Source organism: Ursus arctos, unplaced genomic scaffold, assembly GCF_023065955.2.
Source record: "Ursus arctos isolate Adak ecotype North America unplaced genomic scaffold, UrsArc2.0 scaffold_11, whole genome shotgun sequence".
Classification (NCBI taxonomy): Eukaryota; Metazoa; Chordata; class Mammalia; order Carnivora; family Ursidae; genus Ursus; species Ursus arctos.
The window spans coordinates 36,861,314-36,888,088 of record NW_026622775.1 but is presented as its reverse complement, the minus strand read 5'-3'; the positions used below and the strand labels follow the sequence as shown (position 1 = coordinate 36,888,088).

The following is a 26,775-nucleotide window of genomic DNA, read 5'->3' as shown; positions in this document are numbered from 1 at the left end:
CCATCTCTCCACCTCCCTCCCCTCTGGCAGCCATTCGTTGTCTGTATTTATGGTTCTGTTTCTGCTCTTTGTTTCTTCATTTGTTTTGTTTTTTAGATTCCACATAGGAGTGAAGTCAGAATGGTAGTTGTCTTTCTCTGACTGGCTTATTTCACTTAGCATAATACTCTCTGGGTCCATCCATGTTGTTGCAAATGGCCAGATCTTAGTCCTTTTTTTGTGGCTGATATTCCATTGTGTGTGTACACACACCCCACATCTTTATCCATTCATCAGTCAGTGGACACTTGGGTTGCTTCCGTATCTTGGCTGTTATAAATAAATAATGCTGCAAAAAACATAGGGGTGAATATATCTTTTTGACTTAGTGCTTTCATTTGGGGGAGGTAAATACCCAGTAATGGAAGTACTAGATCATATGGCATTTCTATTTTTAAACTTTTTTGACGAACCTCCATACTGTTTTCCACAGTGGCTGCTCCAGCTTGCGTTCCCACCAGCAGTGCGGGAGGGTTCTTTTTTCGAATCCTCACCACTTGTTATTTCTTGTCTTTTAGATTCTAGCCATTCTGTTCTGACAGGTGTGAGGTGGTAGCTCATTGTGGTTTTGGTTTGCATGTCCCTGATGATGAGTGATGTTGAGCATCTTCTCACGTGTCTGTTGGCCATCTGGATATCTTCTTTGAAGAAATGTTTATTCAGGCCTTATGCCCCTTTTTAAATTGGGTTATTTGGTTTTGGGGGGGTGTTGTCAGAGTTCTTTATATATTTTGGATATTACGCCATTATCCAATCTATCATTTGCAAATATTCAACAGGTTGTCTTTTAGTTTTGTTGATAGTTTCCTTCTCTGTGTGAAAGCTCTTTGTTTTGATGTAGTCCCCAAAGTCTATTTTTGCTTTGTTTCCCTTGCCTTAGGAGACATAGCTAGAAAAATGTTGTGAAGGCCAGTGTCAAGGAGATTACTGCCTGTGTCTTCTAGGAGTTTTCAGGTCCTACATTTAGGTCTTAAATCCATTTTGAGTTCATTTTTGTGTATAGAAGAAGGTGGTCCAGTTTTCCCAGCACCACTTATTGAACAGACTGTGGTTCCCTGTTATTCTTGCCTCCTTTTTACAGGGTAATTGACCATATTAGCATGGTTTATTTCTGGGCTCTTTATTCCATTGAGCTATGTGTCTGTTTTTGTGCCAGTAGCATACTGTTTTGATTATTAAAGCTTTGTAGTATATCTTGAAATTCAAAATTGTGATGCCCCCAGCTTTGTTCTTTTTCAGGATTGCTTTGGCTACTTGGGGTCTTTTGTGGTTCCACACAAATTTTAGGATTATTATAGCTCTGTGAAAAATGCCATTGGTATTTTGATAGGGATTGCATTAAATCTATAGCTGGCTTTGGGTCGTATAGACATTTGAACAGTATTTGTCCTTCCGATCCATGAGCGTGGAATGTCTTCCCGTTTGTTTGTGCCGTCTTCACTTGTTTTATCAGTGTTTTATCGTTTTCAGAAGATAGGCTTTCCACCTCCTTGGTTGATTCGATTCCTAGGTACTTTATTTTTTTTGGTATAATTTTATATGGAGGTTCACTTTTTTTTTTTTAAGATTTTTATTTGTCAGAGAGAGAGAGCACAAGCCAGGGGAGCAGCAGGCAGATGGAGAAGCAGGCTCCTGCTGAGCAAGGAGCCCAATGCGGGACTCAATCCCAGGGTCCTGGGATCATAACCTGAGCTGAAGGCCTCCGCTTAAGCAACTGAGCCACCCAGGCATCCCGGAGGTTAACAATTTTTAAAAGGAAAAACCATCCTCTTCTACAGCCCTGCAGGTACCCCACACCGAGGGCCCTTGGGGACAAGGAGGGGGAGAGATCAGAGTGAACTTAAACTTGGTTCTGTGTGCCCGCAGCTGGTGCGTAGACCTCTGCTGTCGCCCACTGAAAGGTGTGCCCTGAAGTCGAAACTACCAACTTATTTGTGGCACCACATCCAGAGGGTGGGGCCCAGCATGGCTTTTAGCTTTCACGGCCACTAGCCGTGAAATTTAAAAAAAAAAAAAATTAAATTTGCTTTCTCCATCAATTCTAAGAACCTCTCTCCTGGAAAGGTGTGACACAAAATTCTCCTGTCCCTCAATTTATAGAAGGGGAGCCCCAAGAACACCAAATTACACAAAGACAACCCAGAGCAGACTTTGCAAACTGTGTCCCGTAGAGAAAAAATGATGTTTTATGTTTGAAGGAGTTTGGGACCCCTCGGGAAGATGAAATCAGAGGGGTTTTACCAGCAATAGTTCTCCACATCTTGATTGAGAACTGGCATCCTCCGTCCCAGTCACTCATCCAGTCCTCCTGAACAACCCTGTGAGGCAGATAGACCCCTAACAGATGCAGAAACAGACTCAGCATTCACAAGGCAAGCTCGGAAGTGCAAACGTGCCCAGAGTGGACAGTGGCTTGTGCTGTTTTCCAGCTTGTTTGGCCCCAACGTTCTGTGTGTGAAGAACACTTCTTAAAGTTCTCAATCCTTGAAACCTCCTTAGGGAAACGTCCCTCTTCAGCCTGTGGGCTCACACAGGCACAAACAGAAGCACCGGCTATTTTTCCTTATGACATTTTTTTGATTTCTGGTTTGTTGTTAAAGGCCTTTACCTAATGCAGTTATTTACTGTCCTTAAGGTTGCTAATTAAGTTAAAAAAAAAAAAAAAAAACTCTGAGGGAAAGTTACAGATGTATTTTCACCAGAATCATTTTAAGACTAGAGTGATTTTATGGTATGTATATTGTCTCCTTTAATACAGTGAGAAATGACCAAAACTCATTTTTCCTACAGCGGGGTGTGCAATTAATGGTATACTGCATTCCTGGATGGGTTTTTTTAACTTACAGAATTGGGAGTGGTTCAGGTCCCAGGAGGATGGAAAATGTCCTTGGGCCACCAAGCAGTCCGAGAGGTTGTCCCTGCTGCTTGCACTCTCTCTCTCCGTCAGGCTGAAACAGAAAGTGGTTGAGAATGGATAAGAAGTACACACACACACTGGAATATTATTCAGCCGTGAGAAATATGGAAGTCCCGCCATTGGTGATAACATGGATGGAACTTGAGGGCAGTATGCTAAGTGAAGTCAGGGAAAGATTATAATCCATTACAGTATCACTCATACATGAAATCTAAAAAAGCCCAAGCTCACAGAAACAGAGTAGAATGGTGGTAACTAGGAGATGGGGGAAATGAGGAGATGCTGGTCAAAGGACCCAAACTTCCAATGCTGAGAGCATAAGTTCTTTGAATGGAATGTACAGCATGGTAATTATAGTTACTACTGTATTTTGTACTTGAAAGTTGCTGAGTAGACCTTAAATAGCCTCACCACAGAAAAAGAAATGGGAATTATATATTGCAAAATGATTAACACCTTTATTATGTCGCATAAGTGTCAAATCAACCCATTGGACACCTTAATCTTACACAATGTTACGTATCAATTATACCTTAATAGAGCTCGTGGTGGCCACAGTTCAGGGTGAGAAGCTGAAGGAGGGAAGGTGGCAGGGCCCACCCGGAACTAGAGGCAGTAGGACACATGACAGCAAAGGTTTGGCGTCCTGCCCCCCACTGTCCTGGGCCTCTGCCAGGCAGGCCCTGAGCCAGCCCCTGCCTCTCCCCCCCCAGTCCACCTGAGAGCCTGGGGCAGGCCCATCGCCAGTGCCCAGAGACCGAATTCACACATTTACGAGAATTTGGTGAGAGCAATTCAGTGCCCCAGCCACTCCGAACTCTGACCCCGTTGCCGCCGGTAGAGTCGGTATTCGATAGTTACTCAGCTCTTGGCCGAATCTGTTTTGCATGAAAGGCACCTCCATGACAAGTGATGTGAGCACCCTTCCTCCCCCAAACAGACGACTTAGCCAGATCCGGCAGCGTCCCAGACGTGCTTCCCTGCTCGGATTTCGGAAGGCTGCTCGAGCTCACGCCAGAGTTAGGACACGGCAGGGTGCAGGGACGGAAAGGAGGCCTCAATGTCATGTCCCTGTCTGTGTTGCAGCTGGTGAGCGACTTGCTGGAATTCTGCTTCTACACCTTCCGAGAGTCGCAGGCGCTGAAAGTGGAGTTCCCCGCAATGCTGGTGGAGATCATCAGCGACCAGCTGCCAAAGGTGGAGTCCGGCAACGCCAAGCCCCTTTACTTTCACAGGAAGTGACGGACGACGTCTCACCAGGAGAGCTTTGCCTTAAGTTTCCCCATGCTGTTCTACACCCACGAAGGACCCAAGAAATCCGATTTTTAACATGTGATGGTTGATTCCTACTTGTTCACCAGTTTCTCAAGTTTAAAATCACGTCAAGGGTTTGGAGCCGGGAAAGCAGCGTGACATGGATTTGGCAAGACCTGAGCAGTCGGAAGGACTCTTCCCTCTCCGAGCCCCAGCGCTTAGAAACACGTTCCTGTTCCTCTGGATGAAAAGCCATATCTAGTCAATAACTCTCTGATTTTGATATTTTAACAGATGGAAGTTTTAACTATGCCATGTAGTTTCTGGTATCGTTCGCTTGTTTTAAAAGGGTTCAAGGACTAACGAACTTTTTACAGCTTACCCTTGGTTGCACATAAAACGTATAGTCAATATGGGGCATTAATATTCTTTTGTTATTTAAAAAACACAAAAAAAGAAAAAATATATCCAGATTCCTGTTGTGTAGTAACAGAGCACGTGGAGGGGAACAGCAGCCCCTCGGGGGTTCCTGTCCGCCCACGGTCTTCTGCATCACTGGTATACACCCCTTAGCGTCCATTTATTATTTAATTAGAACGGATAAGATGTTAAACAAATGCCTTGGTTTCAATTTCTAGTATCTATTGTGTTGGCTTTACAAATGATTTTTTGCAGTCTTTTGCTGTGCTGTACATTACTGTATGTATAAATTGTGAAGGACCTGAACTAAGGTGTAAGGAACTTTTGTAAATGAGACACATACAAAAACAAAAAAACAAAAAAAAACTTTAATGGTTGATAGGATGAAGGGGAAAGTATTTTTGAAAGAATTCTATTTTGCTGGAGACTATTTAAGTACTATCTTTGTCTAAACAAACAAGGTAAAAATTTTTTTTGTAAAGTGAAATGTTCTGCATGCATAATGAACCGTTTACAGTGTATTTAAGAAAGGGAAAGCTGTGCCTTTTTTAGCTTCATATCTGATTTACCATTTTACAGTCTCTGTTGTAAATAACCACACTTAAACCTCTTTGGTTGTCTTTAAGCCTTTCTACTTTTTCTGTACTTTTGTTTTGTCTTTGGTCTCCCGCTGGGGGTGTTCGTGGGATTCGAGCACGTTCTCCGGCTTCTGCTCCATCCTGCGTCCCGTTGGGGAGCGATGTGCTGTGGTGTCTGCAGCTCCTCAGAGGTGTCATTTGACAACACAGATGTGAGCGAAGGTCCTGGGAGGGCTGCAGCTCTAGGGGAGCGGCCTCTTCTGCGTTCCTTGTGAAGCGGAGTCCGCGCCAGGAGCGCGGGGCTGGGAATGCGATGGCCCAGAGAGCACAGTCTCATCCCGTTTTAGAAAATCGCATTCTCTCTTTTGGGAAGGCAATGCCAGGCGCACTCTACATCTGTAGAAGGTGCCATGTTCACTTCTGATCTCAGAAAGGGTCTTGCACTCCCGGAACTGGTCATGGGGACACGTAGGCTGTTGCAGGACGCACTGGGAAGATGCATTTCAGCACGGTTCAGTCAGAATGGCGTGGAGACCGCACGATAATTAGAGGGTTTTTAGATTTTTAAAAGGTAGGTTTTAAAAATTTTATACATAAACAAACAGTTTTGGGAAAAAAAAAATTACAGATCATATAAGCAAGACAGTGGCACTAAAATTTTTAATTCATTAATCTGTTTGGCACTGATGCAATTTATGGCTTTTCTCTTGCCCCAAATCACAAACCTATCTATCTTTGGGGAAACTTAACAATATGATTGCACTAAATAAACGACTTTGACTAGAGGCCAAATTAATCTTTTAAAAGTGATGATAGTCATCAGGTACTCAGTGAAATCGCAGTATTTTCCAGAACCTAAAAGCTGTCGCTGGAAAGCGCAAGGCCAGAAGGCAGCGCTGGGATCCACACTTTTCTCCAGGGTTCACCATGCAGGCAACATTACCTTGTCTTTCAGAAGACACCTGCCTTATGCAAGGGGAACCTGTGAAAGCTGCATTCAGAGGGAGGAGTTTTTCTTACATAATTTGCAGTTTCAGTAATTTAATTTATAGGCAGATCTTTAAATACAGTCAACTTACATGCACAGCAATATGAAAGCCACACTTGGAAGGTGATAAATACACAGCATGCAGACTGGGAGTTTCTAGAAAAGAACTGGCTTACAAGAGCAGCTTTTAGCTCAGACTTACGTTTTATGAAATTGGAATTTCAGTGTAACCAGGTTTGGGATGGAGACAGTCTGCATCAGCTTTTTATATTAACAAAGTTACTGGCTCTTTATGTGTCTCCAGGTAACTTTGCTTGATTAAACAGCAAAGCCATATTCTAAATTCACTGTTGAATGCCTGTCCCAGTCCAAATTGTCTGTCTGCTCTTATTTTTGTACCATATTGCTCTTAAAAATCTTGGTTTGGTACAATTCATATTTCACCAAAACTTCTTCATATAATTAAAAAACACTAAATTAGTTTAAAATGAAGCAATTTATATCTTTATGCAAAAACATATGTCTGTCTTTGCAAAGGACTGTAAGCAGATTACAATAAATCCTTTACTTTAATCACCTGTTGTTCTGGAAACATTTCATTTGGCTGTCTGCAGGAACACCCGGACTTTGTGGCCCTCTACCTCTTGAGAGCATGCGCTTCTGCCTACATCCAAGACAGAGCGACTAACATTTCCCCCCGCGTTCGAGCCCCCTTTAGCCACATGTTAATTATACTCTTTCGGGACTAATTTGATGCCTTGTTTCTTACTGCTAATAATATGCGGGTCGCTAAAACAACCTGTAACAGTTTCACAAGAACTGCCCGCCACACAGCTGCTGAACGCTGTGTGCACATTGCCTCCTTTCTCTCTACAGCCACAGGGAAGCTTGATCGTTTGTCAGGCTTTGAGACTGACCTGAGTAGACCAGATGCCCCTTCTGACTCCAGAGTTCTTCCTCCACACAGTCCTCTCTTGCTCCTTCACCCTGGGTCCTCTTGGGCCAACGAGAGACTCCGCTCCCCACTGGCTCTAATGCTTCTCACACTCTGCTCCCCTTGATTTCATTCACTAATATGGACCACGGGAGAGCAAGAAATAATTATCAGCTCATCTTAAAACTAGAAAACATGTGAAGATAAACTCAAGTACATTTTTAATGTGTTATTTAACTGGTGATCATTCAAACTATTTGTTTCCAGAAAGAGAAGACCAGTTGAGCATTAAACAAATTCAGCTTCATTTTAACATAATAGAAAGATTTCTGGAACACAGCATGGCCATGTTTTAAACTTTAGAGTTGGGTGCACAAATTTGTTTATAAAACATCTATAAATGCAGTTAATTTTTTCTCAAAGTTTATGGAATTTGACCTATTAAGGGGCAAGGCTTTTCGCCGAGAGCCCCTAGCTTTAAATAAAAGCCATCTTAGGCTGTGAGCCCTCTGAGACTGGCAGGAGGCCACACCGTTGTGCACCCTTAAAGTGCATGTCCTTTCTGACTAGAGCAGACTCATTCTTGGGACAAGGGTGACTCTATTTCTAAGAATTTCTAGAAGTGCTCTCAGACGCAAAAAATCCAGCTGCACATTGAGGAATCATTAGCTAAGAACGAAGTCTCTGCCAGGGAGACAGCCAGCCACTGTACGCCAGAGCAGTAGAAATTATGCATAGCGATGCATATATAATTAGGGGTTTGTTTGCTTCTGTATGTTGAATGCCCCTCAATGTTAAAGTCAGCGCTAACATACTTTTTATAAACTGCAAGTGTACACAGACTAAAATGACTTGATTACGAGTATCTCTGGCACTTTAATTTCAAGTCATCCAATTGTTAGTGCAGCCGTTTTCTTGGAAATCAAACAGTGGCTTCCCAAACAACACTGGAGAAGAGAAGACTAGAATATGATCAGAATGGTCCGCGTGGTCCAAGGATGGGGCGCCTGGGTGGCTCAGTCATTAAGCGTCTGCCTTTGGCTCAGGGCGTGATCCTGGCGTTCTGGGATCGAGCCCCACATCGGGCTCCTCCACTGGGAGCCTGCTTCTTCCTCTCCCACTCCCCCTGCTTGTGTTCCCTCTCTCGTTGGCTGTCTCTCTCTGTCAAATAAATAAATAAATAATTAAAAAAAAAAAAAAAAAGACTATATCCCCAAAGCAAAAGGGAACTAACTGCAGGGCAGAGTAGCAGGTAGTTAGCTGCAAAGTACCCCAAAATGTAGTGTTTTACCAACCACCTTCTATTATTTCTCCTGAGTTTATGAATCAGCTTGGAGAGTCCTGCTGGTCTGGACCAGGCTTGGCTGAGTCAGCCCTAATCGTGCATCTGCAGTTGAGCAGTCAACTGGTCTGGGATGGGTTTGCTTCGTGTGGCTTCTCATCCTCCAGCGGCCTGGCCTGGGCATATTTTCACGGTAAAGGCAAGGCAAGGCTCTAGTAAGAAGGACAGTAGAAAGCTACAACACTTTTCAAGCCTCTGATTGCATCAAGTTTGCTCCTGTTCCATTGGCCAAAGCAGGTTACAAGGTCAAGCCGAGAGTCGGCATAGGAGGGATCCACAAAAAGGACATGGATTCGGAGAGGGGTGAAATTTGGGCTCATTAAATCAATACCATTAGCAATTACTCTGATGCCTTCTCATAGAATTTATGGTGCCAGGACAGCAGTTTCCAGGTTATCATGGTCTGAAAAACCCATTTCTTTGGCTCTTCATGCCCTGGGCCAGCCTGGTCCAGAGAGGTCACAGCTGCTGCGAACACTGGCTGAGCTGTGTTGGACTGTGCCCCTCCTGCTTTCTGAGTTGTTCTGTCTACAGTGTTTTCTCATTCGCTAAATCCTCCAAGGAAGGAGAAATCGCGACACCAGCACATGGCACTGAGCTGCCTAAATGAATCTTGTTAACTGCCCAAGTCCAAAGTGTGGATCTCTTGTTGGGCAAAATGCAGAAGTCTGCTTTCCAATCAAGCTGATCTTCTGATAGCAAGGAATTCTCCAAGGTATTCCTCAAACCCGTAGACTGAGACACTTTTTGCAGACATGAACATTAGAGGATATGTCAGGTTACCCAAGTGCGGTAGCAATAAATTACTGCCCAGGCCAGTGAGGGGAAAAAGAGTGCTGACAAGCTTCTGAGAAGACATTTGCAGAGTGACTCGCTCCTGGAATAACATCTTTGGACAAGAGGAAGCAAGGGAAGTTGTGTGGCTTCAAAAAGTCATGGGAAACATCTGGCTGAGAAGAGGAGTCACCAAGACTGGCTTGGAGAGATTGGAGGGGAAACATAAGGTGAGAAGGGGCCCAGCACCGAGGTGACTAGGGAACAAAGACAAGGCCAAGACGACAGAGGCAGAGTATGGCCTTGGGAATGCAGGGAAAGGCTGGACAATGTAGAGGGAAAGACCATGAACTGGCCTTTGGAGAAGGACCTGGAGAAAGGCAGCAGGTGGCTGGGGGGCCAGAGACTAATTCCCACCACCAGGGTACCCTGCCAGCTGCCTTCTCCCATCTCCACTTACCAAACTCTGTTTCTGGCTGCACACCCTTCAGGCACTTAACGTCACCATTGGTCACACCATCCCAATGGGGTCGGCAGTGCTCTCTCAGAAGCAGAAAGACGTCAAGTTCACTTGCCCAAGATCTCCAAGGCATAACATAGTGAAAAAAGTTTCAAAATAGGTTGTTTTTAACTCAAAACTCATACATGGGGAGCCACTGTATTAGTCCTCTAGGAATGCTGTATAAGGTACCATGGCTGCAAGTCTGAGATCAAGGTATTGGCAGGGTTGGTTCCTTCTGAGGGCTGTGAGGGAAGGATCTGTTCCAGACATCCCTTCTTGACTCATGGATGGCTGTCTTCTCCCTGTGTGTCTCTTCACATTGTCTTCCCTCTCTGTGCATCTGTCTCTGTGTCCAAATTTCCCCTTTTTATAAGGACACTAGTCATATCAGATTAGGGCCCATTTGTACTGAACTCATCTTAACTAATTACACCTGTAACGATCCTATTTCCAAATGAGGTCACATTCTGAGGTACGGAGGGTTAGGTTTTCAGCGTACAAATTTGGGGAGTACAAATCAACCCAAAACCACCATTGTCCCCCACTGGCTGGCCCCCAGAGGCAAGATGGTACAGCAGAAAGAACATATGATTAGCTGACTGAACCTGAGCAAGGCTCTTTGTCCTTGAGGGCCTCCACTTTCCCATCTATAAAATGGGATCAATTCTCCTGGCTCATTCAGTCGCTGTATGGGAAGAATGAGTTAAACATCCGTTGCAGGCACAGATAATCCACTGCTTCCCCCCGCCCCCCGCCCATGCCCCCAACTACAGATGTTTCTTCTACTACAAAGGAAAGGGGGGGAAAACCCCACAAGCTCTTTGGCTCTAATCTCAAACAGCATCTTCCTTACAGGCACGGAGGTCTCCGGAACAGGCCCTTGGAGGATGCAATCAGATGCAAGCCCCATAGACAGTCCCGTGGCAAGCAGAAACACAAAATCTGAGGGTCCGCTTTTGACAAAGCTCCCTCGTGACTCTCAATGAACACAGGCTGGAGCCCCAGTTCGAATGAGGTGGGCTGAGAGGCCAGAGCCCTGCAGATGCCCAGGGGACTGGCCACACCCATGCAGCAGAAACGCAGAAACAAGGACACCCTATTTCTCATCTGGGGAAATGAAAAGATGATCGGCCAGTGTAAGCGAACCCCTCACGATCCCGTTACTAAGTATACTCTGGGCCAGACCCCGAGGAAAGCCCCTACCTGGAGCCTACAGCACTCCTGGCCACACCAGTCCCATCGGCAGAGGCAAACAGCCCTGGCTGCACCCTGGCGCTCCTCCCTGGCTCGCCCCAGGAGGCACCTGCAGAGCCCTCGCGCCCAGCACGTCCTGAGGCTTCGTGACCACCGCACTGGCACCCTACGGAATACAAATGGCCCTGACACCAAAGGTGCAAGTGACAGTCACAGTGGTAACGATACAGGGGACAGCAGGTCCCACTAACGAAACACATACTATATCCTGGGCATACCACTTGGGTTACATCATTTCAAGCCACACCTCTGCCTGTCATTTTCTTTTTAGGAGGCAGAAACAGAATCACAGAGTCAATTTAATGGACCCCAAATCACACAGGTAGTCAGACTTAGTAGCAATTTCCTTGACCAAATAAGGGGTGGTAAACACACTTCGGGAGCTGACAGCCATTGGGTGGGGAGCAGCAGGTTAGGGTGCGCCTCGCCATTCAGGATGGAAACCTCCCATAAGCAAGCCAGGCAGTCAGGTCCTGGTGCCGGGGGGCTTACTGGTAATGCCCCAAGGGGAGATAGCCATTAGGAACACTGCCAGGAGATCCCTCCCAGCACTATACGAAGCCCGCTCTGAGTGCCCGGACGTTTGATTGTCCCGCAGAGGGCTTTCTTACCGTGGGACACATCAGTAAGTCCTTCTCATAAACCAAGTTCCCTTTCCCCATCCCTAAGCAGCAGGCATGAGCAGGAAGTGATAACTCAGAAAACAGGACCCCGGGGCTGGCCGTGGTCGTGTGGCCCTGGGCTCCTCGGCAGTCCCAGTCCTCTCCCCTGGGCCCACAGGTCAGGATTCTAAATTAGATCGCACTCAGACTGTCTTTATTTTTATGTAAAACATGGATACTTTCCAACAAGCCCATTCCCCTCTATACCCATCACCCCAAACTTGACAGCCTATGTGGTCCATGTGGGTGACTTCAAACCTGATAACCTGCAAGCTCTTGAATCAGCTCATCTGGAGAAGAGGCGGAGACACGTCCTTCCTGTGGCCGATTCTTGGGAGCAAAGTCTGACAGGCTGAGGAGCCTCCCTCCTGCGGGAAGAGAGACCTGCCAGGCCTCCCAGCAGGCCCTGTAGTGGGGCAGCTTCAGAATCGGGAGGCTCCGAAAAACGAGTTCCACACTCGAAGGACTCCAGATCAGGGGACAAAGGAGAAGCTGTCTGAGTCTGTGCCTGGGAAGAAGGAGGAAGCATCCCAGTGCCCCCTGCCCCCCCGAGTGGGGGTGCCCTAATGGGCAGGGTCATGGCTGAGGCTCCTCCAGGAATGGTCTGGATGCCTGACCGGCCGCCCCGTTGCCCGGCTTAATGCAGATGGAGAGATTAGTGCTGAGGCCTGGAAAACAGAAGGAATATGGAGTGGGGTGGGGTAGGGACGGAGTTGTCCAGTGAAGCGAGTCAGGAGGGCGGGCCTCCATGGAACTGACACGGCTCTCGCACAAACCACTGGGGGGCACAGCCCCAGCCCCACTCCCGCTCAGGAGTTGCACACGCCAGGGCGGAAGGCCTGTTCAGGGGGCTGGAGGCGGCCCTCCAGGATTTCACACATCAGAGAAGGCTGCTGCCCTTAGGAACACAGCCTGCTGTGAATAAGCAAGGCTCCTTGTTGATAAATTCTACCTGTGGGCGTGTGCCAGCATCAGAGGAAAATGAATTTCTATGCACTGGGTGCCAAATCATAAAACATTACAGAGGGAATGAATTCCACGATCTCTTTCCCACATTATGACACACAAATCAAATAGTAAATTACATTTTATTTCATTTACAGAGACCTTGGGGCAAAAAGGTGGTGTTTGGGAAACAGCACACAGGTGAGAAGCACCAACGAGAAGCCTGTTATAAATACGCCAGTGTGCTCGTAGTAGAGTGAATGTGGGGCCCGGGGTGGCCGTCTGGAAAGGAGCATCTCTCTGCTGCCCTGTGGGTTTGGACCCATCCACCGCCTGCCAGCAGCAGCCCCCTCCACACCACACCAACCACAGCCAAGAGCACATGCTGCAAACACCACCATGAGTAAGTACAGTTCCCTTTAAAATCTCAGCAGCAGGTGTGCAAGGAGCTGCCCGGTGGAGCCATCACCCGTGGGGGCGAGGGGTGCGGGGGTGGGGAGAGGCTGGACAGGCAGAGGGCTGGGTAATTAAAAACTCACAGTCCAAAGTCCCGAGGCTTGACAAGTGAAAAGTCCATCCTGTTAACCCTGACACTCTTCTCCCACTCCACAGAGCGACGCAGCTCCACGCGGTACGTCCTCTGCCCCCACCTCTAGTGGTACGTCCCCCTCCCTGCCCCTGGAGTGCCCATCGGTGATCTGCAGTTCCTGTGTCCAGGTGGCTGTGGGTTCTGCCCCGGAAGAAGAAGGCAGGTTCCCAGGTGCCAAGGTCCACGTGGGGCCTCCCCGGCCGGCACTATAGCAGCTTGACGTAATTCTGTGGAATCAGCCCCCTCTTGCCATTCAGGGTCCCTTCTAGCCAGCCAGGTTCCCTCGAGGTTTGCACTGAAAAGTAAGAGAAATCATTTTTTACCAAAACGCCCCCAAGTACTTGCTTCCTGTGGAATTCACTGCACCTCTGTGTATCTTAAAGGCTCAACCCGAAGAGAAGGAGGCCCCTGTCTGGGCTGTCTGGTTACAAACCCATGCATGCGATATTTATAGAATCTGCCCCGCGGCCACTACGCCCCCATCACTCCTCTTGCAGCAGCCCCCTAACCAGTCCCGCCGCTGCTTGTCTGGCTCCTTCCAATCCACCACGTGCAAAGTCGCTCAGTGAACTCTCTCGAACACAGAGCTGATCACATTCCCCCACTTAAAGGCTGGCAGGTACAGGAACAGACCCAAGCTTCTACTGGTCGGGTGCACGGACAAGTCCCCAGCTTCCCCTCCTACTCCCCACCAGCGCAGTGCCTTCCACCTCAAGTGCCTCTCCCCGCACCTCTTCACCTGGTGGTCTTCCTCTCAGAGACCTCTAAATGCCCTGTCCTCTGGGGAGACTCCCTCGACCAGCCTCAGCACTTCCCAGGCCTCACAGACATCATCTGGGCACCTGTCTGCCACACAGGATGGGGTGCTCCTGAGGGCAGGGCCTAGAACGCACACACCTGGGCGCAGTGCCTGGCAAACCGCAGGTATCCAGAAATATCCATGACAGATACAGAAGAGAATGACTGCAGGCTGGAAAGCAAAGGGCACAGGGTCCAAGCGCTTGGCACCAGGGTTTGGAAGTAAAATACAGAAGCATTTAATAGCCCCCAACGGTGGGCAAGCCGCCACTCAGGCCTCGACCATGGCCAGGAGCGAAGTGGCAGCTGCGTGCAGAGGGGGGGAGGGTGGCGCAGACCCACCCGGAGCCGGCGGCGGAGCCGTGCAGCTGGGATACCCGCTCCCCTGCAGAAGAAGAGCTACTGTGTATCCGAAACCGGTACACACGGACATGTGCCCGCCACACAAAAGCTTCACGAAACAATACTTCCCTCACTGTGCACCATGCACTCTAGATTCTCTTCGGAAATGCTGACTGCAGGTCAGCAAATGGAGCTCATCACCCACTCGCGGGCGGCAGCCCACAGTGTGACCTCCACGCACCGCTCCCTCAGCTCGGATGCTCCTCTCCCCACCTGAGCCTGCAGAGAGCCCTGAGCCGTCCCTCCCTCCGAGACGTCCTAGCGCTCCAGACTAGGTGAGGGCCCCCAGTTATACACCATACATGCTCTGTGTGTGTGTGTGCGCACGCACGTGCGTGAGAGAGAGAGGTTGACTGTGACTCTCCCTCTTCTAGTCTGGGTTCTAACATGACACAGGGACCCTGCACCCCCAGCACTGTGCCCGGCACATGAGGATTTGTTTAAAGAATGAATAAACGAATAAACAAGGTACGTGCTTTCTAGGTGGTCCGACAGCCAGTCACCCTCTTTGCTCTCTCACTGATTTCTATCCCAAAACTGGTCCTCAGAGCAGGATGTTTAAAGGCTCTCACTTATTCCAGAACCCCCAAGCTGATGATGTCACCAGAACAGCCGCTGTCAGGGGAGGGGAATGGATTCCATGGGAAAGGCTCCCGGGGGTTGTGCAACTTGGGGGCCTCCATGGAAAGGGGCCCCAGGCTCGGGACAGACAGCCTGGGAGACTCCCAGCTGACGGGTGCCAGCCAGGTGCACTTGGGGAACTACCGAACCCCCGGGGCCCCACCCAGACTCCTCCCCTGCAAGATGGGGTTACCAGCACTTAGCCTGTAGGACTGCTACAAGGAGTCCATAAAATAGTTTATGGAAGAACACCTTGGAGGTGCTCATTGTCTCTTCTCCCATACACCACAAACGCCCACTCCCACGCAGAGTAGGTATTAATAGACGCGGGCTGAACCAAAGACAAAGAAAGGTAGTTTCCCATAAAGCTGGGGGTGAAGGAGGCCTGAATGTGGGCAACCAGGCGAGGTCGGGAATCCTGCACCAATCCTCTCACAGACCAGGGGGCTTCTCCACACCTCATCTGCTTCTTCTGCAGCCCCCATCTCCCCAAAGAGCAGGAGAGAAAGGTCACCAACATAGAGAGGGGACTGAGGAAACTTGCAGGATCCAAGAGGTTGGAAGTGGCCAAGGGGTGGGAATGGGATGGAGGAGTGCAAAGCACCTACAGCTGGGCCTCCCCAGGCACAGGGAAGGTGGCTCAGAGATTACAGAGGAGGCCTGGGAGGGTCTCACCACCTCTGTGAAGACCCAGCCCCTCCTTCGAGCATGAAAACCCTAAATACCCATCCTAGGCTCCTCGCTGTACTTGGCTGATCAAACCGCTTCCTCCAATGGCAGTGCGACAGTTTCATGTGTCAACTTGGTGAGGCCACGGTATCTACATTTTACTCCAGATTTTAGATGTAATGAACAGGGAAATCAGTAGACTCCGAGTAAAGCAGATCACTGTCCAGGATGTGGGTGGGCCTCGCCTAATAAGTTGAAGGCCTTAATGGACCAAAGACTGGGGTCCCTCAAAGAGGAGGGAACCCTGCCCTTGGACTGCCTTTGGACACACACTGCAAGTACTCCCTGGGTCTCCAGCCCGCTGGCCTCCCTGCAGATTGTGCGTCCCCACGACCGCATGAGCCAATAGCTATCTATGGAAAGTGATTGACTCATTCACACACTCACATCCCATGTGTCTCTTTCTCTGCAGAACCCTAATGCAGGCAGTTTTGGAAATAAGAGCCTCATTTTGGGGGAAGATTCTGACTCCAAGAGGCAGTGAGTATAGGAGAAATGAGGTCCTGGCTGGAACCCCGGCTCCTTCATGACTGGGCAACCCTGTATGATTTACTTCATCTCCCCTGACCTCCACACTCCTCATTTCGAAAAGAGGGGAAGCAATAACTCATTTGAAGTTGCTGCAGTGACTAGAATGAGACAATTTACATGAAGTGTGGTGCCAGGCATACACCACGTCCATGCCCTGTGCAATGCAGGGACATAAACGTGTACGGGTCTCCATGTTTATCATCTCCCTGGTGCCTATCCCTGCGGACCGTACCTTACCTGTCCGTCTCAGCCCAGAGCCTGGCTCTCCATCCGCCACGGAGCCCCTGCCTGCCTCATGCTGGGAGAAGGCCAGGGCATGCCGCAAGACAGCTGTGACGAACAGCGTGTCTGTGTCCTCCCAGGGTTCATACACTGAAACCCCAACCCCGGTGGGATGGGATTAGGACGTGGGGTCTTTGGGAGATAATGAGAGTTGGATGAGGTCATGAGGGTGGGTCCCATGTGGGGATTAGTGTCCTTGTAAGAAGAGACAGGAAAGTGATGACTTCTCTTCTCCCAGTGCCCCTCCTGCTCCCCCGACCACGTAAGGAAACTGGGAAGAGAGCTCCCACCAGACCCTGAACATGCTGAGGCCCCTCGGAATGCCCAGCCTCCAGAACTGTGGGACATACATTTCTGCTGCTTAAGCCCCCCAGTCTATGGTGTCTGTTACAGTAGCCTGAACGAAGACAATGGGTATGGGGCCAGGGACCCCCGCTAACACTGAAGAGCAGTAAATACCTTCCTCAAACGTTCCCAAAGGGAGTGCGCATGGGAATGGAATGGGGTAAGTGAACTATATAGTTTCCCCAAATTCCCTGACACTGGGCTGCCACCAGCCACAATCCCCTGTGGGGGACAGTCAGGAGCTCCACTACCCATACCGAGAGGCTCCTTAGAGACTCCCATGCCACAGAAACACAGCATGGCCATCACTCAGCAAGCGCTGGGGGTGCTAACCATGTGCCAGGGCCGAGAAGGGCCCAAGCCACACACCCTGTCCTCCCCTGACCCTGGGCGAGTCACACAGCCTGAAGAACCCAGTCAGTATGTGATGACAATTATGCCAATGCTCCCTCGTACAGCTGTTTTTACTGTTAAAAGGTACCATTTTAATCGCTTGGAAGCATGCAATTCAGGGGCATTAAAAATAGTCACAATGTTGTGTCACCACCAGCACTATCTCCATCCCCAGAGCTTTTACACCTTCCCAAACTGAAACCCACTGTCCCTTAAACACGAACTCCCCATCCCCCCTGGGCTCCTGGGACCCTCCATACTACTTTCTGTCTCTATGACTTTGCCTATTACAGGTATTCCATGTAAGTGGAATTAGACACAATTTGGCCTTTTGTGACTGGCTTATTTCCCTTAACATAATGCCTTCAAGGTTCACCCACGTTGGAGCAGTCTCAGAATTCCATTCCTTTTATGGCTGAATATTCCATTATACGTATATCTGCTCATCCGTCAGTGAACATTCGGGTGCTTCCCCCTTTGGCTACTGTGAAAATGCAGCTGTGAACACGGGTGTCAAACACCTGTTTAAGTCCCTGCTTTCAAGTCTTCTGTGTATCTATGCAGAAGGGGGACCATGGGACTGGATGGTAACTCTGTGATTCGTTTGTCTGAGGAACGTCCATACCGTCTTCCCGCAGCCACGTGCCCCACCTTACATTCCCACCTGCGACGCGCAACGGCTCCGCTCCTCCACATCCCCGCCGATGCTTGTTCGCGTGTGTGTTTCTGATGACACTCATCCTACTGGGTACGAGGCAGAATCTCACTGTGGTTTTCCCACGCCCTCCTCATTTACTGTCCCGTAACACCAGGGGCACGGAAGCCAGGGACAAAAACAATTTACAAGAGCTTCCTCCAGAACAGAATATGGACTCAGTTCTGGTTTGGGGGGGGGGGTAGCATAATAAAAACAATATATATGACAAATATTTATTATGAAGCATCATCATAATACAGTGAATACCAGGAAGCCACCAGCGCCTGACTGATCTGGAGGCCTCGTCCTCGGTTTGTTCCTCCGCTACCCCCTCACCTAATGACCCCCACCACTTCGAGGTGATCAGTAGCTTGAATGTCATATTTCTCATCCTCTTACCCCAGCTATGGCTAAAACACAGTTTCGTCACACATGTACAGAACTCAAAATAATAAGCTATTTATTTTGCTTATTTCAGCTTAGCCAGAACCCCATTATATAGAGCACTCACTTTGTTTTTTGTTTTGTTTTTTTTTACTTAACATGTAAGGATTCCCAAAGGTACAACTGTTAGAGTACAGGAGAACAACTGTTGGGTTGTGGTGTCTGTACAGAATCAACCTGCCAAGATAATGCTAAATTGTTTTTCAAGGAATATTCTTTATATATTTGAGATCTTTAAAATGAATCCAGGAGTTTTAAAAGATTAATCTAGGCCACACCTGCTCCCCAAAGCATTGGCTCAATCACATACCTACACGGAGATGAACAAAGTCTAGGAAGCACTGCAGAGAGATGGCCAACTCCCAGAAAGCCTCCCACCAGAGGAGCCCCGCCGGTCCTGCCTGGCAGCCAATGAGGGACACCACTCCCCACTCTGATGGGAGGGTCTGCCAGCTGAAAGAGAGCAGGACTGACTGGTCACCAGGCAAACGTGTTTCTGGAGTTCCCCAGGCCCAGAGAGAAGGTCCACATGGCAGTCACAGGAATACAGACTGCCCTGAGACTTTACAAACATCACCTCCCTGGGGGACACGGGAGGCGTTTCCCCTGAACAACGGCTCAGCATTCATGTGTATGCGATACAGACCAATCCTCAGCCTAGAATTGAAACTCCTAACGTACGTCCCGGTCCACATGGTAAGAGCAAAAGAGCAAGGAACAGCTATCAAGCTGCTTCATTACCAAAGATCCCTTTCTCTCCCACACTCTGCTTTAGGGTTTCTCACTGTTGTATATATTACAAACCACATAACTACTGACGACGCGGCCCAGGGGCCACTTTGACCTGGATTTTGTCTTTACCAAAGGCCACTGAAAGCCATAAACCAATTTCCTTTGTTGCCCATAGGAGGTACAAAAAGGGATTATACTGCAAGGGCATTTATGATAGCTGCTCAGGCTCCAGGGGACAAGTGAACACTGGAAAAAGGCCTCGGACGTTGCAGAGGCCAAAGTATTGCTGGTGTGCAGAAAGGAGGTGGTCCTGGCCACATACCCGTGGCCGGCGCTGTCACAGTGCCTCCCACCCCCCGGAGCTCCGCCTCCTCCACGGAAGCTGAGGGCGGGCGAGCTGCCCATTGGTCCTACTGTGTGTCAGTCCTCAGAAGGGAAGACCCCAAACCATTCAAGGTAGAGCTTCACTGGACACCCTAAGCAAGCACAAGAGTTTCAACGAACTATACATTTTCTGCCAAGAGATCAATTATGCACAGGAATGAAGGCGCAAAGCAAAAAGAATAAATCCCGTTGAAGGCCCTTTGACTTTCTGTACCCTCTAAGAACCAGCCCTAGGACACAGCGAGGGTCACGGTGTAGGTTCTGAATGCATTCCGCGGCGTCCGCGAGCTTCTCTGTGCCGCCACCAGAGGGTCACAGGGAGCACGCGCAAGACAAGGCGCTCGCAGAAAATAAGACCCCCACATACCCGTGCAGGAGAAGGCGGCAGGCAACACATCGACAAGGCACGTGCGGAGCAGCTGGCCCTGAGGGACAGACTGAGGAACAGCTCAGCCGGGGACCCAGACGGAGCTGGACAGCTGCACTCCGCACTACAGAGCGCCGAGGCTGAGGGAGGCGTGCCTTAGCTCAACACGGAGCCGGTCCACACACGGCACACCACAGTGCGCCAAGCGTGGCTCCCTGCTCGGCAACGTCCTCCACACACGTCTGTGCTGTTCTCAAAGCCCCACCTACACCCGTGGCCCCAAATGCTGCCCTGACACCGCATCACTCTTGTAGACATTCTTGAAGATTAGGATGGAGAATCTGATCCATAGAGAACTTAAAGAACTTGTCCAAAGGCACAGGGCAAGTAGAAAAGCCAACCTGATCTTAAGCATAATAACTGCAGGGTTGACAATCCATAGCTACCTGCTCTCATCACTCTCCTCTTCCTAAACACAGTGAGATACTGGGTGGGTGTGGGTGTGGGTGTGGGTGGGTGTGGGTGTGGGTGTGTGGGTGTGTAACTCCTGCAAATCATTTAGGGACTTCAGAGGTAGAGAAGCCCAGTCTCTCATGTCTGACATCTGTCAGCCTTTCCCCTGTTATCCATGCTGGCAGAAACCGGATTTGGCTGAGGTTCTAACCCTCATTCATGTGTCCGTGCGCCCGGAGGAGGTGTCCCTGCGCCCAGCGTGGTTCAGATCGCCCTAAGTCCTGGCCAGTGATGGGTTTAGGGTGAGCATCTGACTTGGTTCTGACCATTGAGACATGAGGGCAGGTAAACTAAGAAAGTAGTTCTGGAAAAGTTTTCTCATTCTTAAGAAAAACAACACAAGGATGAGGCACCCCTTCTGCGAGGGTTGAGTGTAGCTATGATGCCCGGACTGGCAGCCATCTTGTCCCCACTGGGGAAGCCAGCCAGAGGCCCCTGTCCACAAGCTGTGAATGGTTCAGCAGAGACGAGCTACTGTGATTTTGATGATATCTCTGAGAATGAGAATTAACCAAGCTTTCCAGACTTAATCACCACATGAGCTAATCCATTTTCATGACTGATAGCTAAGTTGTATCGGTTTCTGTTACTTGCAGTGAAAGGCATCCTAATAGATACGCCTGCTACCAAGGTAAATATCTCACGAACAATACAGCCTAAGGGATGTCAGAAGCTCCCAAGCAGTTCTAATCACCACACGATGTAAAAATTCACCATCATTTCTCAAATGGGTGGGTTTCAACACCACCGTCTCAGTGTCCCGTCCTGCCATGTGGTGTCCAACGTGTGAAGGGCCTGGAGTAGGGCAGATATTTTACCACACTCTCTTGGCAAAATCACATGCATGTGTGTTATGGTGATAGAGGGATTATCTTGCTTCTACTCCAAGAACAAAATTTCTCCATAAAGTGTAATTCTGTCATATGTGGGTTTCCGGTGGGAGTGTTGTTTGTTTTCTGACACTATCAAGAGTCCCTGGCTCTCAAGAGTATACATCACACACAGAGAGAAATCTATTCTAAATGAGGCAACTTGTGGGGCGCCTGGGTGGTTCAGTCAGTTATGGGTCTGACGCTTAATTTCGCTCTTGATTTTGGCTCAGGTCATGATCTCAGAGTCGTGAGATCGAGCCCCACATCAAGCTCCACACTGGACATGGAGTCTGCTTAAGATTCTCCCTCTCCCTCTCCCTCTGTCCCTCCCCCCTCCCTAAATAAATAAATAGGCAAATTGCTTTCTAAAAAACAATCACCAGCAAACACTGCATTACTGACAAGATACCACTAGGTGTTGTGTTGATATATTCCATATATTCCAAACATTCTGGCTAACCGACCATTCCATTCCAAGCCTCTAAGATCCTCGCTGCCTCCCCAGAACTCTTTTGGGCAGCTCCACCCACATGCATCACTGTTTCCACAGCAACCAGTGAATTTCATAATGAGCAAGACTGTTAAGAAAGAAATCAGGAGGGGGGAGAAAAGAGACAAACAATGAACCAAAGGAGAAATCTGTGAAATATTAAGCCGGGCAGAGCTCCTAAATGCTTGTGTGTGAATATTAAAGACTCAGATAAAATCCACGCCCTTGCTTCAATACACAAAGTCAATACCCTGATCCAGAGATTCACATACTATTCAAATGAGCAAAAATCACGTAAACCATAAGAATGGCAAGGGAACTATAAACCAAAATTTTTTGACAAGAGGTCTCTTCTGCAACTCAGATTTGGCAAACCTGACGCATTTAGGAGGCTTGGCTAGGGACTCTGGGAGAGGAAAACAAAGGATGCAAATTAGAAGTATTTCTTAATTCCAAGTGGCACTAGCTTCCTTACATCAGGAGAAAGATGTCCTGAACGAAGATTCATAAGAGCTCAAAGGGCTGGACAATCATCAAGATGAAAGCAGAAGTGGAATTCCGTAGCCCCCACCCCCACCCCATTGCCCCGGTGTTCAGTTCCTGGCAGCCAACTGGGCCAGCTCTCTCCTGTCCGAAGGGTCAAGGGATGGACGTGTGCCCGATAACCCGACAACCAGTGACTGCTTACTCTGGGTTGTAGACATTCTGAGGGGGACAGAATATATGTTACTACAGAGCTCCCACTAACACTTACCATCCTCGAAAATTGCTCCTATTTCAAAAGACAATTCTGAGCTGTGTTCTGCTTCACACGGATACACTGCCCGAGCCTTCCGATTGACAACGCTGAGAAGGGAAGGGGAAAGACACAAATTAAAACAGGAGAAACTGGGAGGGGGAAACAGCACCTCTCCCCAACCCCGCCCCTCCCCAAATCTCATTTACATATTGCCAGTGGGACAACTGCTTCCAAAATACCCAAACCAACCAAATAGAAGCGAAGTGAACATCAGGCGCATCCACAGCACTTGATTTTCAAGTAAATGATGGGTTTCAAATTCAAATCTTTCTTCGGGGAGCTTCTCTGAGATGCTTTCACTGAACCTCATCACCTACTTCTCCTCTCTGCCTGGAGGGATGCCCTTTCCAATCGCTCAGCATTATCGGAGCCACGGGGTATGTTCGCTCCTAAGCGCTGTGCTTATCTATTAGGAAAAGCACCAGTATCTTGAGACAGAAGGCAAGGCAGCGAAGGGCAGAGGCACACGCTTGGGAGTGACTTGGGCAGTGTGCATCGGACATCCGTCTGTCCACACGGACAGTCTGCTTCCACACCACTCTGGAAGGAGTTTGTTGTTCTGAGTTGGGTCTTCTCTATTTGACCCCCTCATGCCTGCCTCCAAAAGGCATTTCAAGGCTCAGCTTCTCGCCACTTGTCAAAATGCCCTCTGTGCCCTTCTGGGGAAAGACCACACCAGGGGAGGAGGGAGACCATGGTGTCAGCCAGACGCACACAGGAAGTGTCCCATCTCACTGGCGTGGGGGAAGCCAGTGAAGACAGGAAGAGCTTCAGCCCACCACCCAGGACGAAGGGCCTGCCAGGCCAGCATCTCTGGCTTCTGCACAAGGGGCCCATTAAATGGCCATGTTAATTCCTGTTCCCAGGGCCCTGTTCACTTCCCTTTAAAAAAAAAAAAAAAAAAAAAAAAAAAAGCATGTGCTTTATATTCATGTCTAAGTTCTTCCAAAATAAGTGATTTCATCAATGCACAACAAGCACCCAAAAAACAAAGTAGGACAGTAGGTTCAAGCAGCTCCCACAGAAGGTCGATTTCCCCTGAGGATGTAGTTGCTCTTGAACTGAGGCCCAGTCCAAGACAGGTGGTCAGTGCTGTCCACGAGGCCCAGGAGGCTGGGAGAACTCCAGCCAGCCTCCTTCATGCAGGGAACACAAGAAGCTGCTCACGGTGATCAAGCCTGTGCGCTGGCCCTGTCTTCGACGACATTTTCCACACCCCGTACCTTTCCGGCGGCTTGTCCACTATGGCGGCAGGCAGAGAGAGGGGGGAAGGTGGTGGCTTGGGTGAAGGAGGTGTGATAGCTGGGCTGCAGCTCGGTGTGCTCGGGGATTGGGTGTTAAGCCACTGGACCATGGGCGATCGCATCTGGTAGGGGCTGCGGGCGGAAGTTTGAAGGACAGGATTAATAGTCTAAAGGCCACAGAACACCAAATACGTGATACCCCATTCCTAAATGGCTAAGACGATAGCTTCCTCATCTCCCCCGATGACTAGAACAGGACAGAGTTCTCACTGGTCTGTAGCCCCAAGAACCACAATCCAAAGGAGAGCTGCCTTGTACTTCTCCAGGTTCGTGGGGAAGATCAAGTCTTGTCCAGCGTGGCACCGTATCAGTTCACTAATCAGGACACTAGAATCCAATTGCCAGGACAAGTTACTTGGACTTCTGAGGCGCTCATGTTCTCTGCTTACAAGGAAAGTGTCAGAATCTATAGTCAAACTCATGACCTATCGCTCCAAAAACTCAACACATGGCCTTTCACATGTTTAAAGCCCTTTCATCTGGTCATATACACAGGGCAACTCAGAAAAAAACACAGCTAAGAATCAAGATTCCTCTAGAGCAGACCAAAGACAGCATTTGAGAAACACGTGAACAGCAAAAATCTTTGGGGACCTTAATGTTCCCCAATATTTGCAAATAAAAAAAAGAAAGCTAATGTAAAAAGGTCAGTGAACAGAGGAGCCTGCAAACATGAAAGAGAATGCAATAAATAGGTGTTGATCTGAATTAAATTATTCTTGAATTATCTCCAAACCTGGAGGCTTGTGACTATGGTAAACGAAGCTTACTTTAAAAGCACAGTGATGAAAGGTGCTCGTTGCAATTAGGTTTTCAACACGCATGCATTCAATGGCTGCTACACCCAGATGCTCTTCACCTCAAATTCACCCTCTTCAGCTAAAACCAGCTGCCAGGAGCAGCTTCCTTATCTTCCACACTCCTGAGTATTACCTTTGCTTCTTTCCTCTGTAGCAGAACATCAAATTCTGTCCATTTTTACTTCCAGTAGCTCCCATGCTGTTCCCTTCTCTATCTTCTCATCACATTGCTTCATGCCTGTCTCAGCACTGTGGTCTCCTGGCTCAGTCCCCAGTCCAATTCCTCCAACTCGAGTGGCTCAATCAGCCACCCACAGCCACCTGAGACCCAGTCTCCCCCATCTGCCTCCCCAAGAACGAGTGCGCTCCCCAACCTGCCCTCTGCCTGCTTCCCTGATGGTCCCACACTCTGCCTCAGGTCTCTCCTCACCTCTCAGGCTCCCCGACCCCTCTGCCAGCCCCAATCTGTCCCTTACTCGGCTCAGCTCCAGGCCTGCCTCCCCGAACGCTTCTCCTTTGGTCTAAGTTATAGATCTCTGAAGGCCCAGCCCAGTAAGAAACAGGAGGGCAGGCTGGCAGGAGTTGTTCTGTGATGGTTTCAGAGATTCCTCTTGCCTTTGGGGTAAAATCAGGTCTTTAACTCCTTCTGTAGACCTCACAAAGCCAGGCAGAGTGCTAGGCACGTGAAGTCTTCCACGAACATCCGAACAACCATTCTACCACTGAAACTGGGTTTTACAAATCAAGTACAGGAAATATCGCATTACTGACTTGACGGATATTTAGTACACCAGAAGGTCTCCTATCCTTTGATCAGAAAAGGGGAGAGGGGCTCCCATTTTAAAAAACACTATTTTTTGAACAATTTATTTACAATCCCCCAATCCAGCCAATTCATGTGGAAGTCATAAAACCTATTTCATACCAAGCAAAGAAACCTATAAATCTCAAATGATCTGCATGGCCAGCAGCAAAAGTCACTCAATGGCTTATCAGAAAATGAACCTTAAGTGGTGTCTCAGTAATCAGGAAGGGAGAGGAAGGGGTGAGTGAAGCTCTGACGGAGAATTTAAGACTGCGCTTAGCCAAACAATTGCCATTTCGTCTCCCAGCAATTACTCAAGGTGCTTGGAGGGTGGTGGCCGCGGCAGATGAGATGTTTGACCACACCCCCGTCAACTCTTTCAGGTCATAAATAGCCTCGTGATTAAATGATGGCCATCCATCTGCAGAGAGGGAGGACAGCTAGAGGATGAAGATAAAGTAACAGTGGTGCCTATATTTATAAGGCTCTTTAAAAATAAAGATCATAAATTTTATAAGCTATTATCTACTTAATCCTCACATCTTCTTTTTAAAGCTGCTTGCTTTTTTTGTAAAGGAAAAACACTCCTTTTGGAAAGTGAAAGAACTGTTGGCATAGCAGGCGCTATAGGTCTAACCCTATCCCCTAGCTCGGCCTTGTCCACCCTGTCCCAAAACAGGGCCTCAGGCTCAGCAATCCTTGTTCAGGGTCAAGTTCTCAACACCAGCCGTTTTCGCTCTTCTTTGTTTTCTCTGACCTTTTTGATGTCCTTCAATATATAGATGTGCCATGTGATCCAGCACTCACCGGTTTCCCCACATAACCATCCAGACTTCCCACTGAGACTTAGGTTTGTGTGTTCAATCGCCTGGGTCTCCCCCACAGTATCCCAGAAGCCTGAGCCGGTTACTTCTCTGTATTTCAGAATCCCACACGGACACAAACTTTGCGAAGCTGGATATTCAAAAGAGGGAGCAAAACCCAAGTCTGGAAGCAGCCTCTGTGGGGAGGAGGCATCAGAAGTCATGTGGCGAATTGGAAGACCTATGAAAGAGGAGACCTACGTGGCAAAACAAAATCTGAAAAACAAACAGAACAGCTGCTGGGTTGGATACAAGAAACTTTTCACAGGCTTCTCCACTGGGAAAGGGCGAGGAGGAGGCAAGAAGTGGGTAAGTAAATAGAAAGTCCTAAAATGAGTTCTCACCTCAGCCAACAGAGGTCCGATAACGACATGTTTCATAGGTGTCTCCCACAAGCAAACTGCCT

The 26,775-nt window shown here is 48.6% G+C and overlaps 2 protein-coding genes and 1 long non-coding RNA gene across 8 annotated transcripts in view; 1 reads left to right on the top strand and 2 right to left on the bottom strand.

Moving 5' to 3' along the window:
- The window catches only part of NR3C2 (nuclear receptor subfamily 3 group C member 2), a 323,747-nt gene extending 316,978 nt beyond the window's left edge, over positions 1-6,769 (top strand). For all 4 annotated transcript variants that reach the window (XM_057310111.1, XM_044384353.3, XM_026499446.4 and 1 more), the window contains exon 9: positions 4,043-6,769. In XM_057310111.1, coding sequence (XP_057166094.1) covers positions 4,043-4,198 — 156 coding nt within the window. In that variant the 3' untranslated portion in view covers positions 4,199-6,769. The remainder of the gene's footprint in view (positions 1-4,042) is intronic.
- LOC130543347 (uncharacterized) overlaps positions 1-10,506 on the bottom strand; it is a 34,596-nt gene extending 24,090 nt beyond the window's left edge. The window contains exons 1-2 of one of the 2 annotated variants that reach the window (XR_008958647.1): positions 7,114-10,506; positions 2,884-2,987 (exon numbers count right to left, since the gene is read on the bottom strand). This is a non-coding gene — a long non-coding RNA (uncharacterized LOC130543347). The remainder of the gene's footprint in view (positions 1-2,883; positions 2,988-7,113) is intronic. The other variant, XR_008958648.1, reaches the window with a different exon arrangement.
- Positions 10,507-12,733: 2,227 nt separating this feature from the next.
- Positions 12,734-26,775, bottom strand: part of ARHGAP10 (Rho GTPase activating protein 10) — a 308,230-nt gene continuing 294,188 nt past the window's right edge. For both annotated transcript variants that reach the window (XM_026499449.4, XM_057310112.1), the window contains 3 exons: positions 23,821-23,973; positions 22,553-22,644; positions 12,734-13,493 (listed from right to left, as the gene is read on the bottom strand). In XM_026499449.4, coding sequence (XP_026355234.1) covers positions 13,405-13,493; positions 22,553-22,644; positions 23,821-23,973 — 334 coding nt within the window. In that variant the 3' untranslated portion in view covers positions 12,734-13,404. The remainder of the gene's footprint in view (positions 13,494-22,552; positions 22,645-23,820; positions 23,974-26,775) is intronic.